The 22,697-nt window shown below is 35.9% G+C and overlaps 1 protein-coding gene across 9 annotated transcripts in view; it reads right to left on the bottom strand.

The window, feature by feature from the left end:
- Nucleotides 1–22,697, bottom strand: part of AP3B1 (adaptor related protein complex 3 subunit beta 1) — a 227,528-nt gene that overhangs the window by 79,348 nt on the left and 125,483 nt on the right. For all 9 annotated transcript variants that reach the window (XR_011525709.1, XR_011525711.1, XR_011525710.1 and 6 more), the window contains exons 16-20: nucleotides 15,214–15,400; nucleotides 14,120–14,250; nucleotides 8,853–8,961; nucleotides 6,451–6,613; nucleotides 3,145–3,292 (exon numbers count right to left, since the gene is read on the bottom strand). Coding sequence is in view for 6 of the 9 variants with exons in the window: in XM_008516552.2 (XP_008514774.1) it covers nucleotides 3,145–3,292; nucleotides 6,451–6,613; nucleotides 8,853–8,961; nucleotides 14,120–14,250; nucleotides 15,214–15,400 (738 nt within the window). In the remaining 3 variants the exon portion in view is untranslated. The remainder of the gene's footprint in view (nucleotides 1–3,144; nucleotides 3,293–6,450; nucleotides 6,614–8,852; nucleotides 8,962–14,119; nucleotides 14,251–15,213; nucleotides 15,401–22,697) is intronic.

Below are 22,697 nucleotides of genomic sequence, written 5' to 3'. Positions count from 1 at the left end.
AATTTCAGGGCAATGTTCACACTTGGGCGTCAGAAATGGGTAAAAAGTGAAGCAACCAAAAGACTGAAAGGTTAAAGAAGTCAGCAAAAAGGGATGCAGAGAGTTTCAAGCAGCAGGGAAACAGTCACATAAAGAGATCAAGAAGGATAATCACTAAGAGAAGGCCGCTGGGTTTGGGGAAAGATCATGGTTGACTTTTCAGAGAGCAACGCCTGTAGGAAGCGACAGGAGTGGAAACCAATCTAAAAGGGACTAAGAAATAACTGGGGTAAAAGGTAGTGGATGGAGCATATCTAGATTATTATTCTAAACTCTCACTGCCACACACTCTCTCTTCCACTCCCTCCTCCCTCTCGCTCTCTAAATGCTGGGAAGACTTGAGTGCTTTGGTTGGCAGAGGAGGCATTAGTGGAGCAACACTGAAGGTGCAAAGGAGGCAGATGATTATCAGCAGATCAAGGCCAAAAGGAAGGAGGCCTTATTCTTGACTAAGTGGACAGGGATCACTTACTCAGAGCCACAGTCAAAGAAAAAGGAAGGTAAATAGAGATTGTGCATCGGAGAGCAGAGAGAAGCCGGAGAGGCTCACAGTGGAGGGCAGCTGAGTCTTCTGCAGACAGTGGATGAGATCACAGGCTGCAGGTGAAGGGTCATACCTGAACATTCACTTATGACTTGAATGGTATAAAAAGAGTCGGAAGAAATGCAGGAGACATAAGTTACATAAAATTTTCAGTTCCTTTTAGAATTGGTGTTCTATAAATCTAATGTTGTTGGTCTCTCAAGGAATTAACGTTCAAGTTAAAAAATGTTAACACTGCTGTTTTATATTTATATAGTACTTTATATTGATCTTTCACATTTGATTTTCTATAAAAGCACTTAAAGAAACAGAGTAGCTATTAGCATTTCTACTTTATAGATGAGGAAACTGAAGCATAAAGATACTATCTTCCAACAAGTTGAACACTATACCTATCTCATAGGACCACCATAAAATGAACTGTTTTCAAAGCCATTCATTCAAGGTACCTCCAAGGTCTAATTTTCATGCACAATACCCCCAAAACAAAAATATTGTCCAAATGAAAGAAAAGGAAGAAAAAGAGTAACTCAAGTACAGATGTGGTTGGGCTGCAGATTTAAGGCATATGAATTTCCAGCACTAACATACTATCATGCTAAATTAAGGTAAAGCACCCACCATCTGCCTTCATTACTCATAATTTAGAGCAGAAGCCACAATACTTGGTGCAAGGAGGACTTTTCTACCATTACGGAGTTGCCCATTATTAGAAAATTGGTACACTTATAGTTTCATGGCACACTCCAAATCACTCAGAGAGAAAGAGAAAGAAAAACATAGATATGGTGGCTCCAAGGTGGAGACTATCCCAAGTGATAAATTAAAACAAACAATCGTACCTGCCTATTACAGACAGGAAAGGCATTCTACTATAGAGAAAACAAGACATACAAACAAAACACATACACTAAACTATCAACAATGTAAAACCTGAATTTCTTAAGAGTCTTGGTTCATTGCAATACTTTGAAATTTTATACTGATGTTCTACAGTAAAATATTTTCAATTATTAAGAGATTTAATCTGATAATTGGAAGTTTTTAACAAAGAAGAAACAAACGGAACCGCTGATCTGGGGAACCCCTGTGGTTTTTTACTGGGGTCCTAAAGCGCTGCTTCTAATACTATATACGCACTAAAGTCGACAACTTTTCAACTTTTAGAAAACTTAGTAAGAATAACTCACTTTAATTCCACTCACTTGACATTCATTGATTTCTTGTTTAGTCATTTTTAAAAACACTGATTTCTTATTCTGGGTTGCACTTAGCGTCAATTTCCAAAGCTCCTTTATTTTAAATACATCTTAAATTTTTTTTGTAATTTAACACAAGTAGGAAATGAGATGATATCAAATTCACTATGTGTTAAGTTTTTATGAGAGGTCAAATTAATAAACCTAAAAATTTCTAAGATTTTTATGTGAATTTTTGAAAAATAGAAACCTTAGATTATACACTATAGATAGACACAAGTTTTAAATATAAATTCAAGTTTAAAATAAGTTTTACTCTACGCAAGAATATTTAAAATAAGGTGAGACAAATACTAGCCAGGTTTTAAGGTGTTTGTTCTTTACTCTTTTTTTTTAATATGCTTGTTCTTTAACAATAAATCCCTGGATGGGGGAGGGCAATTACCTACTTCAATGAATTCATTTTCATCCTTGGCTACTCAGATGACTTATTAAAGAAATCCAAGTTGATAGAACAAATAAATGAAAAAAATATTAGGTTAAAAAGAAACTGAATTCAACAAAAGACAAGGTGTAACTGTATTTTCAACATGTGCAATAATACAGTTTATTTATAAAAACTACTGCATTTGAAGCCTAGCATCCACATGACCCATTTACAGGAAGGAAGTAATAACCATAGGTATTAGATTCGAATTTTATATTAGTAACTACATTTTTGCAATTTATACTTTTGTTTTTTGCTGCTAAGCAGACAAGTTTCAGTGTTACAAATATTATAACAAGCATTATCCTTCTATTACACAAGCGGTTCTTGCATTTCTTTTTAAATACACGGCTATTGCATTCTTATTAACTAGTTAAAGAATGTATACACTTTAATTAAACCTTTTAAAATATTCTATTATCAAAAATGCCAAATAATTTTAAAAAGCATATTACTCTAGATTTCTGATGAAGCAGGTGCATTTATATTCCTTTGCTCAATACTATTTCTGTGACATCCTTTTACTCCCCCTTTGGCAAAAGCCTCCCTTGTCACATGCTAGCCAAGAACAAAAAAGGCCATACTCTTAACACTGAGCTCTCGAATTTCAGTGGCAAAGGACAGGTTCAAAAAAGTTTCTAACTTCCCGGCAGGGTTGAGTTATAAAGGAAGTGATTATCAGAAAAAATAAAATAAAACCACAGGTGTGGATGAATGAAGATGGTGTTTATTTTAGATGTCAGTGACAATGTTAAATTCCTTTCTTAGTTTCTTGATTGTCAACAAAATACTCAATTTCAGAAATATTTACTCTTAATTGGGAAAAGGCTCTAAGAATATTTACTTCCAATTATAAGAAATGTGTAATCTCTTACCTTGGTGACTTTTCTGGATTCAGATTCACTTTCAGATTCTGACTCTGACTCAGAATCTGAAGAACTTTCTTCCACTGAACTGGACTCGGCATTGGAAGAATCTGAAGTTTTAGATTTTTCATTTTCCTTCTTCCCATCTTTAGAATCACTACGCATAATAAAAATTTTTGAAATATCAACTTTAAATACTATATATAAACAAGTCTAAGTAGTTTAAAAAATCAAATGGCAAACATCGCCATTTGTCCATCTTGCCTATGCATCAGAACCTTTCCTAGAAGTGCATTTCACCGAGAATCATTTCCTCTTTCGGATACATAAAGACAATAAAAATGGTTTTAAAATTCTAGAACATATTAATGAAATAATAATAAAGTAGTATTAGCCATAACCAAATAAATCAGAACACACTCAAAACGAACACCACATCACATACCTCAAATGCAAAAGTCATAAAATACCACTAAATGATATCATAAGTAGAAAATAATTAATAATTAAATGTTTGAGTTACCAGGAATATACATTAGGTGCTAACAGCAACAACTTCAAAGACACCTAGGCAGATTTTAAAATGCTGTCTCAAAAATACTAAATGTTCATTAATAAATTTAAATATTTATACATCTACTTTTGCTAAAATAGACTTGCATTTTACAGATTTTTATGTCCCAGAAAATTACTTAACACGTGTTCCCAAATGTGACCCTTAAACATATTATATGAGAAAATGTTAACCAGCTCAAAAGAGAATTCTTTGAATGTACTGTCTTACTAAAAATGTAAGATAATCAACATAAACTTTAAAATACCAAGCGATCACACCTAAGTGTTGACGCCGTGTGTAACTCACCCCCTCATTCAACAAATATTTACTGGTTGCCCACCAAGTGCTGGCACTACCTTAGGTGCTGAGGATAACACTGGCTGTGAGACACAGATGATCTCCACAGGCCTCCCTCACAGAGTCGACAGTGCCCGGGAGGACACAGGGAAGGAAGGTGGCAGGGACAGTAAAGTATGGTTAAGGAATAAATTATAAAGTACAGTGTGTCATGAGAACATTTGGAGGAGCATCTAAACAAATGTACCAAGGTTGGGGATGCTTCCTGGAGGAAGAGACACTAAGTCGGGAAACAGGAATAAGGCAGGCAGAAGGGCAGGGGGGAGGGTCTCCAAGGGGAAGGAATAACACGTGAGACAGCCAGAGGAGATGCCTGGTGGCCTTTTCTCAAAACTGAAGGTTCAGTTCTCTTTACCATGTGTGTGTGCGTATGCGTGCGTGCATGTGTCTCTGTGCGTGTGTCCTGTTCTAAGAATCTATCTTGTGCCAGGCAGTGTCAGGCACTTCATAGCAATTATCTAATTTATCTAATGTTCCAACATAGTCTTACTGGGTGCATTATTATCCTATAATATTCAGGAAAGTTAAGGAACTTGCTCAAGGACACACAGTCAGGAGGGGCAGAATTGGAATTTGAATTCAAGTCTGTCTTACTCAAAACATCAGATTTTCCCACTACACCATACTGTCTCCCTTCAAAGGAAAATACTTCGGAGTACAAAACTCAATTTAGTCATAAACAGTTACGATTTCTAAGGGGTGCTTTTAAAGATACTTAAAGCTCCTTGGACTTTTAAAAAATTATCATACAGTTATACCAGCAAAGTTTAAAAAAAACTCTGATAGGCAGAAAAAAATGGGGGGAGGGAGAATGGAGAGGCAAGGGAAGAATCGATATTTCCTAGAATTGATTTTTGTGGAGGAAATACGATTGCTGTTTATTAAAGATGGAGTCATGGTAACATCTCAGAGCACATGCAATTATATTTGATGACACAAAAATATGCCGTCGTTCTTTTCCCTAGCAAAGAATGGCAATTTATTATCCCCAATTCAGCAGTTAAAACATGTACTTAAAAACATAAGGTTTAGAATGTATCTGAGATTCCCTTTGGTGTAATAAACAATTCTTTTCAATTCAAACAGGGGTAAAGAGAAAAGTCCACTTCTGAAGAAAAACAATAATGAAACTAATACATGATTATAAATTTCCAGCATACGGACTTTTGCCATCTGAAAGGATACGCAGCGCACTGAACAAAACCTTCCCTCCCTAGAAATAAGATGCTTTTTATAAACTATGTAATCATAGATATTCTGATATGAAACCAGAAGTTTAATTTCTCTCAAAGAAAAGGTTATTACAAACCAAGTAACTCCTCTGCTGCAACAAGTAAACGATTCTGAGTATATTTAACTTCTAGCTTTCAAGATAAGATTTTAAAGGTAAAAGTGTTATTTTGTTATGTATCACTCAATTTTGATGGGTAATTACTGTTTACCTTACTGCTTAGAGTTTCAGATGTTAATCTAATGAAAAGAATTTACTGGTAACTAGCTTTTTAACTTTGCAATGATGAAAAGCCTGTATTAATTTAACCTACAGATTTCATTTGTTCTGAACAGGAAAAACAATATAAATCACTTTTAAAATCATTAAATCCTGACTTAAATTAATAAAGTCATAATTAGGGCATTATGCTGTGTTTGTTATGGAAGTGGCAGGGCGAGCTGCTTTAATTACTGTCTGTAATAAAAGGAGCAGAGAGCGTACGGCGCCCCAATCAGTGCTGTCAGCCACGACTGAGCTGGGCTGCAAGCTCATCAAGGGAGCGGGCAGCAGGCTCCCGGGGAAAGGGCCATCATGTCTGCAGAGGCCACTCACTGACAGCAGCGGGGGAAACAGACTCAGACAATCCAAGGTATTAGCCCCAATTACTCAGGATTTTAATGATACTTTAATACACGATAATGTTGTTGATAATGGGAGATCTTAAAAAGCGCTAACACGTAGATATCTCGTGACCGTCTTCCTTCACAGCTCTTGACTCTAATATTTGAATCATAATCTTTTTAATATAACATTATTTAGAAAAATCAATTGTCTTAGTTACATAATGGCAAAGTGTTGAAGGATTTAATTTTAGCCCTCAGCAAAATTGCTACAAAAGGTAATTAAGTGTTTCATACCTACTGCTTGATCACTTAACTCAGCCTTCCAAGGTTACACCAATTTTCAAAATGTAACTCCAAGATTTGTTCAAGTTCAAAATGAAAACTAAGCATTAGAAGTAGGAGAATAACATGAACTAGTATTTTAAATTAATTTTACAAGATTTAATACCTGTTTAGGAAAAAATACACACTTTTTCTCACTCACTCTATGAATTAAAGGGAAATGTTAGCTTGGGGGAAAATATCACAGAATATTTACCGAAGGAAATTCTGACAAAAGAGTTTACCCTTTTCCTTTGGTTTTGGAGTTCCTCTTGGCCGCTCTTCTGTTTTCCGTGTCTGACTGATGTCCACTCTCACTCTCGGGCTCGCTGGAGGAGTCCTCGCTGCTGTCCTCACTGCTGTCCCCTTCCTCGTCCTCTTCTCCACTTTCACTTCCAGATTCGCTCCCTGAAAAGTATAACCAGATGCTCTTCACTTTATAGCCATTTAATTCTACAGAAGGACACAAGCAACGTCAGTATCCACCACAAATGAACCAGGTGCTGAGTTCTAGTTCAGTGGACCCCGTTACTCAACACCTTCTCCGTCTGCGCTCTGGCACTCAGGCCTCGGCAGCCCCGGGGTAGGGGGCGCGGAGGGACTCCCGAGGACAGAGGAGGCACCCGGATAACGAATGAGTAGGCAAAAGCAAAGGAAAGATGACCCAAGTAACCCAAATTTGAGAGAATCTCGCTTTTCAAACCCATAAGAATCTAGCTATGGCCAAAACTGCTTTAAGAATGACATAAGGATGATGTAAGGATAAAGAAATAATTTTTAATTCCTCTACTGAAAATGGGAAATCTTATTTAGAAAAGAGGAAGGCAACAGTCAAATCTTCTTAGGAACAAATTTTGAAAGGGAAATGACTCATTCAAATCATCTCCAAAAATTTCTAAAGTCAAAGGCAATAAGCAAAATTAACAATTAAAAAATTATTACTTATTTTAGCTGGTATAGGAGTTTTCCATAGGTCAAAGAGATGATAAAGTTACATTGAGGAGTTATACATTTAAATGTTTCATGTAGAAATTATGTGGGGCCAGCCCCATGGCTGAGTGGGTCCAGTTCACTTCAGATACCACTATTTAAATTTTCAAGTTAGTAAAATCCTTGAGGAAATTTGTTTATTCTCAAAAAGACCTGCTCACTGGGAAAACCATCTCATAACTTCTAATGAGAAAAGCTATCTTCCTCTGCGCTCCTGCCACATGACGCACTGCTGCACGTACTCAGAGAACCCATCAACTCTTCATGGTAATGCAATATTTCAAATACATCCTGAAAAAGCTTAGCCTACGAACAGGCACAAGTTCACGCATAAATGGGATAGAGACAAATATCCACATGGTACACTTGTAACTGTACAAACAGATCTTTCTCAACGGTCTACAATAATTCTGAAATTCCATATTTTTTATCATTAACTCTCTGGATTGAAGTATTTTCTCCACTTTTCACCCTATTCCTTCAGAAGTTAATGCAGTGCAGTTTAATCTATCAGATACTGAAAACGAAGATTTTGATAGGAGAAACAGGTAAACATGAATTACCTAAGGTAGAGGACCAAGTAATGGTCAAGGGCCCCGGCTCCCCAGGAATGAAAGTTTTAAAAGAAAGAGATTCATTTGATCTTGGGTCAGAGATGGATCTATTAGGTTAACTGTTAATCAGAGTGCTTGAAAGTGACTCCAATACGCTTTTCATTAAGGAAATCACTCACAGAATGTTGGTACTGAAGGGACCTAAAGAGCACCTAACTCTACCCCTCCACTGATCAGATGCAGAGAAAGGAAAGCACCTTGTTCAACCTGCATAGCTCAAACCCAGCATTTCTACATCCCTCCCAGTTAGCATTCTTCTCACTGTATATGGTAGCCCTCAATCTTTTCCGTTCTGTGTTTCTTTATAATATCCGAGAGATTTATTAATTTTAGCTTTCTCTCTATAAAGGTTCATGTAGAAATAGAAGAGTATAAAATAGATGAGGAACAGATTGCTCAATGTTTAAAATAAACTTCACATTTTTACAAAACAAAGTTACTTTTTTTTTTTTTTAACAGGGAAAGATTCACCCTGAGCTAACAATTGTTGGCAATCTTCCTCTTTTTTTAACTCCCCAAAGCCCCAGCGCGTGGTTGTATATCCTAGTTCTAAGCCCTTCTGGTTTTTCCATGTGAGCCTCAACCATAGCATGGCGACGACCAGACAGGTGTTGTGGTTCCACACCAGGGACATGAACTCAGGCCACCGAAGCAGCGAAAGCGCCCAACTTTAACCACTAGGCCATCAGGGCTGGCTCAAAACAAAGTAACTTTAAAGGCCCCACTAAAGGCTTATCAAATGTAAACCTATGTTTTTTAATACACTAATGAATATAACAGGCAGTGTGGGTTAGAATTCAGAAAGGCATGACTTCCAACTCTAACGTTTATTAGCTGTGTTCAAGAGGCAATTCCAAATGAGAAGGGATTAGACATTACTTTGAAAACTAATCGGTGACATGTAAATGAAAAGGACTATTATAATAGTACAAAATTTATTTAAACCCACTTGTTGAATATTATGAACTAGGTCTCATCGTTTTGCTGGAGGCATAACATGTAGGCTATAGTGACCAATGTTTTTCAATAAATTATAAACCCACCACTGTCACTGCTGCTGTCAGAAGAGTCCTCTTCCTCCTCAGACTCAGAGTAAAATTTCTTAGTAGGATTCTCATTCTTTGCTTTTCCTGCTGGAGTCCATTCTTTTGCCTGTTTAAAAAAAATCGTAAAAATGTAAATATAAACAAATTCTGATGAAGGGATTCCGTCTTCTGGAAAACTCACTCAGAATACACTGTGAACCCAGAAGAAAGTTTAAGGCCTCAAGAGAGAAGGCAGGGCCGGCCCAGTGGCGCAGCAGTTAAGTTTGCGTGTTTCGCTTCTCGGTGGCCCAGGGTTCGCTGGTTCGGATCCCGGGTGTGGACATGGCACCGCTTGGCAGCCATGCTGTGGTAGGTGTCCCACGTATAGAGCAGAGGAAGATGGGTATGGATTTTAGCTCAAGGCCAGTCTTCCTCAGCAAAAAGAGGAAGATTGGCAGCTGTTAGCTCAAGGCTAATCTTCCTCAAAAAAAAGAGAGAAGGCAACTGTCAGAAGTCCTGGCATTCGGGCTGAGTCCCCTTCACTCCCAAATAGAGGGACACAAACACTCAGAGCCTATTACGTTAAATCAACAACCTTGTAATACACACAATTTTAAACACTTTTGTATTTGTTGGTCTATAGAAGATTTAAACTGAAATAATAGAGTCTAGAAGAAGTGAGGGCAATTAGAGGTAGACAATAACAGCAATCAGAAATGCGCATTCACAGCTGAGGTAAAAGAAAAATACTGAAGTAAAAGAAAAAAAGAAAATAGTTAGAGTAGGATGAAATAACCCTAACCATTTCAACAGCCTAACCCCTTGGGTAATCCTTGACTTCTCTCTTTCTGTCCTGACCCAAACCTCTAATGCATCAAGAAAGCCTTCAGCCACCTTGGTCCTTTACCTCCTTGGTCAGGGCCATCTTGCTCCTGGATTACTGCCCGTTTCCTAACTGGTTTCTTGCTTCTCTCCCACCCCTCAGCCCCACTCCAAGTGTGCTCAACACAGCAACTGGAATGATTCTACTAGAAACAAAGTCTGATCGAGCCCCTCTTTGGTTGGAACCTGCCACAGCTCCCCATTTCACTCAGAAAACAAGCCTAAGTCCTTACCAGTCTGCTGCTCCACCCACCTTGACCCTGCCTCCCCGGGGCCTCCCCGGCCTCCCCCATGCCTCTCCGGCCTCCTGCTGCCGCTCTCCCTCCTGCCCCCTGCTCCAGCCACTCGGTACTGTTCCTTCAAACCCCCCAGGCGTGCTCCCACCTTAGGGCCCTCTCCCAGGTGTTCCCACTCCCCGCACTGTCCCCCAGAGGACGGCATGGCTCACTCCCTCACTTCCTTCAAGTCCACACAGCGTCACCTCAGGGAGACCACTCTATTTAAATTCCAACCTCCCATGCGGGGCACTTTTGATCCTGCTTTGCTCTAATCTTGTTTTTCATCACAGCACTTGTTACTCTGTAACATACTATATAATTCATATACTTATTTTTAGTGTCAGTCTGTCTCTGCCAGAAGGTCAGGTTCCGGAGAGCAGGCATTTTTAAACATTTTGTACACTCATCTATCTCAAGAGTGTCTGGCACAATAATTACCAGTTGTGTGAATAGCTCCTTAAAGACTTTAATACAGTGTATTAAAGTAAAATAAATTGTAGTAAAGTGTATTAATACAGTGTATTAAAGTAAAATAAATTGTTTTCATAATGGTGACCTGACTCACCAAGAAAAAATTAAATCCTGTTTCATATATTCTCTTTTAAAGGGAGGGAAAGGTACACTTTTTAAAAGGTCAAAAATGGTTGACTCATGTAGTTATCACACTGCTAACTGAGTTTCTGCTGCATGCCGCTTTGCTATTTGTTGTAAAGGAATTTACCGCATGACGGAGGTTCTTACTCAAGAATGGTTCTCAGCACGGGATGCACGTCAGAATCACCTGAGAATATTTTTTAAAATACAAATACAAACAATAAAAATACTAATACTAAAAAGATAATGCCTGGGATTCCCCTCCTAAGATTCTGATTTAATTGGTGTGGTGCAGGCCTGACATAGGTTTGTTTTGTTTAAAGATCTCCACGATTACAGTGTGCAGCTAGGGTTGAAAACCACCGGTCTAGAGGGCTTCAGGGCTTAATGTATGTTGCTTAAAAAGATAAGCTTCAGTAACCTGGAAAATTGCTATCTAGACAATAATATAAAAATGAGTAAAAGTTAGGTGAATATATTTGAATAAGATACTTACATAAGATCAGCAGGACTGCTTTCCTTTTATATAAATTTTAAATGCTCTGCCCTCCAAATATGAATAAAGCTAGTATTCTATAAACCAAGTTCTCTTATATTTAGTAGATATTGAAGTTCATATTTTTCTTACATCTAAACAAATATATTTTTCTGACGTCTGATAAAAACTATGTCAGATGACTGCACGGAAAAAATTACTTAACCACACTATAGCTTTCAGAGTAACACTAAATCAATAAGGAAAATTAGGCTTCTATGTTCAAAGGGGCAAATTCTCTTGACATGGCCATGGACTCTATTCATGGAGTTTTAGGTTTCAAAAGGCAAAGACTAACAATAAAAATATTTTAATTTTTGTTATGGTCTTTTATCACTATGATAATTACATAATTCTAAACAAAAGAATAACAGGGAAAAGAAGAGGAAAAGAATAGTGAAACACTAATTTGAAAGCTCCTATGAGGGAGAAAATATTGATAGTAGATGTGTTTATAAAGCAAAATACCCTTGATATGCAAAAGATAGTCTTTCTGCATCTGAGGAGAAAAGGATTTTCTAAAACTAAGCAAAAAAGATTCTAAAGGATCTCCAAAACTTACTGCTATCATAATATAAACACACATTATATCTGATATCCTGGAAATGGTAGTGTGTAATTCAAAGTGACTTCTAGTGTCAATATGACCAGGTTTCCTGTTGTTTTGATTAAAATATCAGATTATCTAAACCAAGGCCATTTTTCTTACTAAGTTATATTTCATAGTAATGAGATGGGACCCTGTAAGATCACTTTATAGTAAAACTAGGATAACACAGTGTATTATGTACATGAAACACATTAATGTGACTTTGGAGGGGGGTGAGGTACAGGGAGAGGCCAGAAAGGCTGTATGAACATGACTTTCTGCACTGTTGAAGATGCATTAGATAATAAAACTATGTACATTATTTTTATATTTAATTGTATCTCTTACGGTATAATTCTAAGCCAGTATGTCCAGAGACCGATAGATTGAAATTATTTTCTGCATGGCATCAATGGATAGTGACAGTTTTCCTCAACTGGGTTCCATCAGTTATAATTATTCTCCATAATAAGTTAACAATTATTAATTTCCAGAAGGTAGTCAGCAAAATGAAAAAGAAATCAATTTGTCTCTGTTGAACTAGACAGGTGAAATGAACATAAGAAAATAGGTTATTTAAGTACTGTCCCTATAAGGTAGTTAATGCTTAAAAGAGCACATGAAAATGGAAGAAGCCAGCCAGCCAACCAATCTATCAGCCAATATAAGGGTACTGCTGAGAACAAATTAAATTGCGTAGCATTGCTCTCAATTTCTGAGAAGATAAACTATTTTTATTTTATGTCTTTTGGTGGAATGGGGCAGCAAGGAGGAGGGGCAGGGTGGACGTGGTGGGAGGATAAAAGGATGGTTCTACTGGGGCCAAAACATTATGTACCCAATAATGAAAAAGGACGGAACCATAAAAACAACCAACAGGCATAATAAGAAATTAGGAGAGAGAGTACATCTGGGGAAAGAATCACAACAAAGAACATTCTCTTTGTATTCCAGCATCTGACCAAAAGTTCCACAAACAAGCCAATCTTTTTGAAGAGTACTTAAGAGTATGTAGATTTGAGCGAAAATCAACAAAATTAATTGCAAGGAGAAAGAGATACGCGATTAGTTTTAATAACTTTCACATTTTAAAAAATCATCTCTAAATAGAGATAATTTGTCACAACATGAAAATGATGGTGCTGAGTACTAAGGATAGTACAGATCTGCAAACAAGCTCAAACTTCCTCTCCTCGTGTTCCATAATAAAATGCAATAACAAAGAGCATGAACAACAGATTCAGACAGATCTGGTGTTGGAATCCGAGTTCCATCACCTACTAGCTGTGTGACCTTGGGCAATTTACTCAGGTTCTCTGAACCTCAGCTTCCTTATCTGCAAAATGGGAATAACAATAACTATCACTTATAATCATTATGAGGTTTAAACAAGACAATGTTTGAGAAGCATTATCAAAGTACACTGCCAGAGTTTGCTAAATGAAGCCATTTGTTAGTTATTATTGCTTCCGGCCATGCTACAAAAGCCAGGATAAGTTTGAGCAGTTAGGAGAAACATATTTCTTAAGAGGATCAAATTACATGGCTACGCCCATTATAGAAATTCTTCTATTTAAAGTAATAAAGATTTTCTTCCATTGTATATGGAAAAGCTAATAGGCAAGGAGGTTAACTGACTTTCCCATAGGAATTAGTGGTAAAGAACTCTGGTTATCTGGATCCTAGTTCAATATCTCTTTTCTACCAAAAAAGCATCCAGAATGTAATATCCAATTGTTTTTTTAATTAATTCTATTTAAAAAAGTACTGAATATATTTCACATAATCAATCTCTAAAGACAATCAGAAGACCCCTCTCAACTTTTCTTGTTGATATACTACTTCTCTAGATTTCCATAGAGTTTTCTGTTTTTAATGTGAAAGCAATGTATTATTCATTTTAATTGTGACCCTGTCTAAGGAGATTTTTGGTAGACAATGCTCCCTATTTATGTGTAGCCTTCACTTAAAACAGGTCCACCAGAAAATCCAGAAGAACACTTTGTACGGTTTTTCTGGAAAAGAACAGCAAAAATTACATAGAAAAATATTGACAGGAAGCTTACAAATCTCTAAATGTAATAGAAAAAGCTCAATCCTATGAAACTAAGTACCCTAGAAATTGAATCTACACAGATACAAATGCAGTACCACAAATGTGGGTGGCACCGATGCAGAGAATTCAATTCTCTATTTCCTTGAAGCAAAGGAACAGTACACGTCCAATGGCATAGTAATACTACAATGTTTAGTTCCCATAATAGTGAGACACATCCAACACATTACGTTTAGAAATACCGGAACAATTTTCAATTCTCAATCTTCCAAAAAAGGTTTTATATTAAACAATAGTTGTTCTAGAATCTCCCACGGCTTGACAAAATTAATTTCAGAAAGGTCAACTTACCAAGTCTATCACTTCTACATTTCGCACTGACGGGTCGGGCGCCACCTCTGGCCAATTAGATAACTCCAGGTACCCAGCAGCTTTAGCGTTGAGAGTATGCGATAAAGTGCCAAGCTGGAAATGATCCCTATCTATTAAAATGGAGGAAAATATAAAACAAACAATATGCGCCGTACGTAACAGAGAACAACCCTCATCAGAGCTCGAGGTAATTGGCACATCGCCTCAAATGTCAAGGAATAAATATAAACTAGGAAGCTCTTCATAGGTCAAAAAACTGATTTCAGTCCATAGATTACAATAATCTCCCCATAATGGTCAATAAAAAAGCTAATCAGTCAGTGTGTTTAGAGGTGTTGCTTTGAAATGTAGCTTCTCTAAAAATTACTTTACTGTGAATATTAAGAATGACAGCACAGTTAAACAATCCATATACATGTCTTGGCACAAACACAGCCAGAATTTTAATAGTTTTACTACAAAATTGAACTGCTTTTTATTGGTTTACAACAATTAAACAAGAAACGACATGAAAACTAAGGTATATAATCATTCGATTTCAACTATACTGGTTACTTGTTAAGCTGATAAAATAATTACTCCTTTTAAAAAGCTGGTAAAAATAAGTCAATTTCCATTTGTGAAAAACAAAATCAAACATAAAGGGATATTTTTGTGAAATAATTCTTTCTAGAAAAGTTTGTGTTAGTGTATATATAATATTTAATTGATAACAACTATTAAGATGAATTACATTCCTTGTTAAATACAGCTATCTATTTAAAAGAGAAATGAAGTCAACGTCTGAGAACAACACAGTTTTTATTTATTGTTCAGCTAAACTGCTTAGGGAGAACAAAAATAAAATCAAAAGATTGAAATTATTTAGGTAAATAAGGCCTATAAAAATATACACTTTAATATAAAGCTTGCTCTGGAGAATGGATGAATGAGTAGAAAGCACACTGATATATTTATATACGCTAATCATTTATATTTTCTAAGAGATAAATTTTAAACATGTCAGGAATGGGACATATTGTCATAATTTTTTAGATAACATATATTTTGCAGTTATATTCTGATAATAATACCTTTAAAAGGAGACTCCAGCAGTGGTGCGGGTTTTTGTGCTAGGAATATTTTTTTGGCATATTTACTTAGAGCTCCACTCTTCTCATTCGGAACAATAAGCTGCCTAATAAATCTTGTACGGTCTCTGATGTCGTAGTTTTGATCATACTTGCCGAGATTTAATATGTACTGGGTAAGCAATTTTGTCTGTTGGAAAAAAACAGAACAAGATGAGAATACAGTTATTTATGATTATTGATAACTCTGGATAAACATATTTAAAGAGGTAATAAAAATGAATGGTTATGTCAAACAAATGTTGTTCCATAGGGAATATGCATTTCTAACGCTGCAAATGGAATTTTGAAGCCAAAGCACATGTCCTCTTCAGTATTGGGGAGGTGAATGCTGAGCACTGAGAAGCAGCCATGTGCTAGATTATTAAACTGCTGGAGTGGAAAGAAAGGCATCATTAAAAAAATAATCATATATGGCAAACCCGCTGAAGGGTCTACGTGAGAATAATGAATGTGGAAATACAACTAAAAACATGGCACTCAAAACTTAATCGGAAAAATATGCAGGACATCAAAACATCAGAGAGTATTAGGCGGCTGGCAAGCGGCTTCTCCTGAGGTGTGCTTTATGAAGAGATACTGTCCCTGGCATAAGCAGAGTGTGCACTCTGACTGCACTCCGTTACTTCACCCTGAATTATGACCCATTAAAGCAGACACATGAATCACTGAACTGGATTACTGCAAATTATTTGCAGTGCATTTAGCTGTTACTTTTTCATAAAAGCAAGCTGCTGATGCCCTCTAAAAACTAGGATAAAAGACTCGTTCCATTTTTTTTTCCCATGCTGCTTATAGCCTCTAGTAATATTGGTCATTTATTTATTTATGTAAGGGAACAACTTATTATAGTAGCTTTTACACTGTAATAAGATTTTCTAAGTCAATTTTTAAATGTACTACATTAACATATATTGAGATAATTTTAATAATAATTAAACTAAAATTGAAATGTTAACAAAATATGTTTGTATTTTAAACTCCAGTTATTTTATTGAAAAAGCACAATTTTAATTTAGAAGGTTAACACATACAACTATAAATTAAATAGGATTCATAATATATGGAATAAAATAAATATCTACATTAGAACATTTTATAGACATTGAAACGGATACAAAATGAAATCAATCAATTCAGGCAGAGCCAAAGGCAATTCTAGAACAATAAGTCAAAGTACAGGAACGGTGTGGTCAACTCTTTTACAATAATAATTGGCTAAGATAATTGATTTGCATAGAAAGCAACCTTCTTTCAATAACAAAGTATTTAAAAAGCATTAACCTAGTTGGAATAAAACCTAAGTGAAAATGTTAACAGAACTATTCTGAATTTGGTTAACAACTGCTATTCACTAATTACTAGACTACACTAGTTCAACTACACATAAGGAAAATCTTTCGATTCATTTTTAAAGATAATTAGCAAAATATTTACCAAATGAGGAATAGAGTTTAAAAGGAAGTGTGGTATACCGGACTGCATAACTAACTTGCTGGGATAACCTGGGAAATACACCTAACTATTATTTTTCTCAAATGCAGAGTGAGAATTGACAACTAGCTTAATTCTAAAGCCCACTTGAGTGCTGAGATTTAGAATATGCAACTTGGGCCGGCCTGATGGCCCAGCCATTAAGTTCACACGCTCTGCTTCTCAGCAGCCTGGGGTTCACTGGTTTGGAACCCGGGTGTGGACATGGCACCACTTGGCAAGTCATGCTGTGCAAGGCGTCCTACATATAAAGTAGAGGAAGATGCGCACGGATGTTAGCTCAGGGCCAGTCTTCCTCAGCAAAAAGAGGAGGATTGGCAGCAGATGTTACCTCAGGGCTAATCCTCCTAAAAAAAAAATAAATAAATAAAAATAATAATAATAAAAGTTTGATTATAGAATATGCAACTAAATTAAATCAGAGAAAGAAAATGTCTCCTCATTGCAGTGATTTTTTTTTGAGCTAGTGAAGGGATACATTTTGCTTATATTTTTGAACCCCAAAATTACGTTTTAGGAAATTAAACTATTTCAATATATTAACAGACACTATTGAGAGTGAGATAGGGAATAATTAAAAGTATGTAATTTTTAAAATATGCATTTATTGACTGTAAAGTTTGTTTTATTATATTGGTCAGCTTATAAAAATTCTACTAAAAATATTTTTTCAAAAATAAAACTTTTTCTAAAAGATAAAAACATATCTGTACACAATGATGCATTAGAAACATAAGCAGAAAATTCACTGCACATTCACATACTTCAATTAGTTTCTTGGCTGTACCTATCACTAATACCAAGTCATTGGTATTTCCTAAAGAATGTATTCTTACATGGTCTTATTATTTTGAAGGGTTTTATTAAAAAAATAAGATTGTCTATAATCTTCTTCAAAATTTTAATTATGATCAATAATTATGAAATTGTTGACATTTTCAGCTTACTCTTCTCTATAGATCATACTTTTTTTTTTTTAAAGATTGGCATGTGAGCTAACAACTGTTGCCAATCTTTTTTTTTATTTTTCTCCCCAAAGCCCCTCAGCACACAGCTGTAGACTCCCGCTGTGAGTGCCTCTGGCTGTGCTATGTGTAACGCTGCCTGAGCATGGCCTGATGAGCGGTGCCATGTCTGCGCCCAGGATCTGAACCAGCGAAACCCTGGGCCACCGAAGTGGAGCGCGTGAACTTAACCATGGGCCATGGGGCTGGCCCCAAACATACTATTTTTAATGGAGAAAACACCCTCTTTACAGTACTGAACAATCTGATGAGCGCAGAGAAAATTCTGTGGAATGAAGGATATTCTCAATCCTTTTAGGTTGAAATCTGTAAATATTTCAAGCCCAGATATTTAACTTTTCCCCCTCCATTCAATTTTCCCCATTCAATGACACTTTGATAATTATTTTATGGGACAAACTTTAAAATAATTCTCTACTCATACTTTTTTTGGAATATTTCACCAAATTTAGAAACTGCAAAATCAACTGTCTTCTCAATTTCATTTCATTCTAATATAAAATATAAACTTAACCAATTAAAAATAGGAGCTCCATCAAAAAAAGTCTTCACAATAGCTGAGATACTGCAAATGACAGAACTTCTAAAATAAATCTTGAGCTCGTACCACTTAATTTGTTCAGTTCTTCCCTTGTTTTTATAAGGATAAATTTCAATGTCTTCCAGTTTGCAAGATTCATTTGCAAGAACTGCTTATGTGCAGAAATTTTCAAAAGCTGAAGGTTTTGGCACTCTACTTGGTGAACATTTTAAAGATTCCCAAATGATTTTGAATAAAAATCTAGCCAATATGCAGAAGGTTCTTTTACTCCCTTCTACTCCCACCCCCCTGGCAAAAAAACCAAAACAAAACAAAAAACACCAATATAGGGGACTTACGCTAATTTACAAAGCAGTTTTTCAAAAAATCACATTTCTAAAACCCTATTGGTAACATGCAGCAAAGAGTGTTGTGTACAAGAGAGCACGCCATCATGCTGAAGTATGTTTTTTCAATATAGTTTCATCACAAGAATTCAGCAGTTCAGTTAAACTATAGATATCAAATATCAGTGAATTTGACCATTACAGTTTTATTTGAATTGGTAGAACAAGCAGTGTAGGTTTGCATGCACCACAACCAGTTCCCAAAATATTTGTTCTATAGTTTTTTTAATTTAATAAGAACATTGATTTTTCCATGACAACATCCTTTTGGCAAAAACAAGTAATTTTACCTTTCATGTTGGGCTCTTAAGTTTACTACAGCATTTATAGCATTTTTGACAGAATAAACTTCCAAAAGCTTTACTTTGATTCCATTTACAGGGCTGACAGAACAAATGTACAAAAGCTTTGAGTGAGAAAAGTCAAACTATCATTGGAATTAATCGATTTTCTATTTGAAAAATCAGCATTGTTTAGGTCCTTTTTCTGCTAATGGAGCCAATACGCTAACAGATATTGCCTCATTTTTCAAATATGCAAAAGAAAACTTGGAATAAAAGATGAACGAAGTTAATTTAAAGCAGTTATTTGATCTAAATAAGATCACATTTCAGAGAAAGATGCAAACATCTTCTGCACCTGTGTATATTTCACTGTCATCTTGAGGCACAGGCTTCTTTAAAAAACTCCTAACTTTCTAAATAGATGCTGACCCGTTTTCAGCAGATTTTCACACGTCTTCTGCTGTTGCGTGGTCAGTGACAGCACTACAACTCTCATGGGGGATGGTAAATGTTGATAAACATTTTGTGCATGTTAAGAACTGAGGCAGAAATTCAGTACTTCATCCTTCACTAAATATACGCTTTCATTTTTAAGGATTTATTACTGCTGAGTTTATAACAAAATAAAAAGAGAACTGCCAAATAATAAAATAAATAGGTTTTAGATTTACACTATACAATAAATGACAAAGCTCCTGTAGCGAGTGTTCTGGCCACTCTCTTTCATGATCCATAGCAGGACTGTTTTGTCTCTCACTCCTGCACATAGTTCACCTACAACCAACCTCTAACCTCCCATGTGTTCCTCTGAGTCCATCCACTGACAGCCCCATCCACCGATGCTTCACACAGGCCACGGCACAACTCGCTGATACATCAAGTTGCCAGCACACGAAACACTTAAACACTTATCTCACCACCACTGGAAAGGCAAAGGAGTTAGCTTTGCCCAACTGCCTTGTGAGATCACACTTCATTTTACCAGCACACACCCTGCATGCTGCTCTGAAAGGGAGAATATAGATGACGCTGCATCTCAAAAAAGTTGGAGAAAGAAAGACAAAGTCTTTCCGATTTAAATGCTTCACATATTAAAATGAAACCTCTGTTGACTACACTTGTGTGTTAAACGCCCCTAGCAAAACCACGGCAGAGGTCAGACGTACAATGTGGAGGTCTACAAACTTACTGGGTCTTGTTTTAATGAGACTATTAATGAGACTACTTCACTAAAAATGAAAAATTTGGGACAAATCCTAAACAGGATGGGACACTGAGACAAAAGACATAAATTAGATCTGTCCTACACAACAGTTATGAAGAAAGTAGACAATGGTCAAGTAAACAATATGGTGTTTTAATATGGTCAAAGGCTCAACTTTAGACCAGAGGGGACATAAAATAGTACTTCTAAATTGGCTTTATTCATAAAATTATACAAGATGAGCAAAGAGAATAACACAATTGTACTGTTACTAAGAGACAATTCAATATCTTATATATAGCTATTTATTAAATTTTGATTTCAGGTTAATTTTCCTGCTTAGATTTAAGGAATCATTACTGGCACCAACTGATAGCTAATGCTGTCCAGATACTATTTACACCACTTATACTCTCTTCAGATTGACTCTAAGTCATTGTGATATAGGAAAAATGAATTTAGGGGAATGCTATATAAAAATTTAGGAATTCATTATGTAAAAAAAGTCTCAAAATATGAGCATCATACTTTCACCTAAATACTCCAACAAGTAATAAACGAGTAAATATTTGCTCAAACAATAGCTTTCTTCAAATAATGTCAGCACAAAATAATAAAAAAGGTCTTTTAAAGTACAGTCGTAAAATCAGCTTAGATATACTTTTAGTTGAAGGAATATAAACAAGTATACAGAATTCAGCACTTAGCATAGCAAAGAATAATATTGGTGCCATACAGTGGTCACTTTTAAAGAGCAAGATCCAGGCAAATGTGTTTGGTAAATGAAGGAAAGTTACACAGGATTCCTAACTTATGTCAGAGGCAAATCGAAGCAGGACTAGTGTGCCATCTCATCATTTCATCACTTCACCACTGAACAGGATTCTTTATGTGACTTGGAGGGAATCTCATGAATTGAACAGTATCCATATTTTTGTCAACTTGAAAAGTTTTCTGTAAGTTCTTCCTCTATATGTTATACTTACTTGAGGTTTTTAATGCCAAGAAAAATACCCAAGAAAGGGGTAGAGGTTTCACTCACAGAGCCTGAACCCTGTTTGCTAAGTCACATTGAAGGGGTTGGAGGCGGGGATAGATTTCTCCAAAGTCTCGAATCACAGGGTGAGACAGAATCTGCTTTTAACTTCAGGGAGGATTCCCAAAACATCAGTATGATTTAGAAAACTTGTCACTAAGAATCAGAAAGTCTAAAACATGATACAAAGAAAATACAAGTACTAAAGATACTCATGAAATACTTTCTTTGCTAACAGTGGAAAAGTAGAAGCCAGTCTCATAGAAAATGAGACAGTTAATTAAAAGGAAGGAATTATATCTACATGTGTCAATATTTTAAAAACATAGTATTACGTGAAAAAACTAAGTTGCAAAACTATACATAGAGTATCTACTTATTCAAAATTTCAAAGTCCACAGAACAATAACATACACTATATACAGATACATACTCATATAATAACAGTCTAAGACAAGAAAACTGCACCAGGCTGACCTGGGTTGTATAGGAATAGCCAAACACACCCACATCAACATCTGCCTCATGTCACCACACAAGTAACGGGCCACAGTCAGCCACATGTGGTGGTACAACTTTCCATCCGACTGCAGATTAACTCTCCTTCCACCACTTAACTCACAAATACAACCTTTCCAACACCCATTTCCACCAGCAAACCTCAGGTCTTTTTCAAGGTAAAGAGCTATACTTATTTTAGTATGTATGTATTTCTTAACCACTTAACGTGAAATATTGTGCTCCTGTTTTTATTAGGTTCTTTCTCTTTTTTGTTTTAATGTGTCACCAATGAAGTTTTTGAGTGCTGTGCCTCTAGATCCATTTTTCTAATAATCCCTGTGGTTTTTACTGTGCAATTTTGTAAAGCACAATGACTTTTTAGAACATATTTGTTGTATTACAAAGAACTGACTATATTATCATAATTCCTATTTTACAGATGAGGAAACTGAGTCTTGGATGGGTTATATAATTTGTCCAAAAGCATGGAGCTAGTAAGTGGCAAGACAGGATTTGATGACAGCATTAAAATGTGGAGAATACATAACATTAAAGTAGACAAGATGTTGATTTTTCAGGTACTGTATTTTTCAGTTCTAGAACTTACATTTGATTGTTTTTTACAGTCTCTATTTCTCTGCTGAGAGTTATCTTTTCCTTCATTGTGAGTATCTTTTCCTTTATATCACCAACCAGTTATAAAAGCTGCTTCAAAATGTTTGCCTGCAAATTCCAATATCTGGGTCATCTCAGGGTTGATTTCTATTGTTTTTTTTTTTTCTTGAAATTGATCATACTTTCCTCCTCTTCTTTTTTATTATGGTAAAATATACATAAAACTTACCAGTTTAACCATTTTTAAGTGTGCAGTTCAGTGGCATTAAGCATATTCAGTGTTGTGCAACCATCGCCACCATACATCTCCAGAAATATTTGTATAACTCTATAGACATTAA

This window comes from Equus przewalskii, chromosome 13, assembly GCF_037783145.1.
Source record: "Equus przewalskii isolate Varuska chromosome 13, EquPr2, whole genome shotgun sequence".
NCBI classification, from domain to species: Eukaryota; Metazoa; Chordata; class Mammalia; order Perissodactyla; family Equidae; genus Equus; species Equus przewalskii.
Note: the sequence above shows the minus strand (reverse complement) of the source record. Positions and strands in the feature narration are given on the sequence as shown.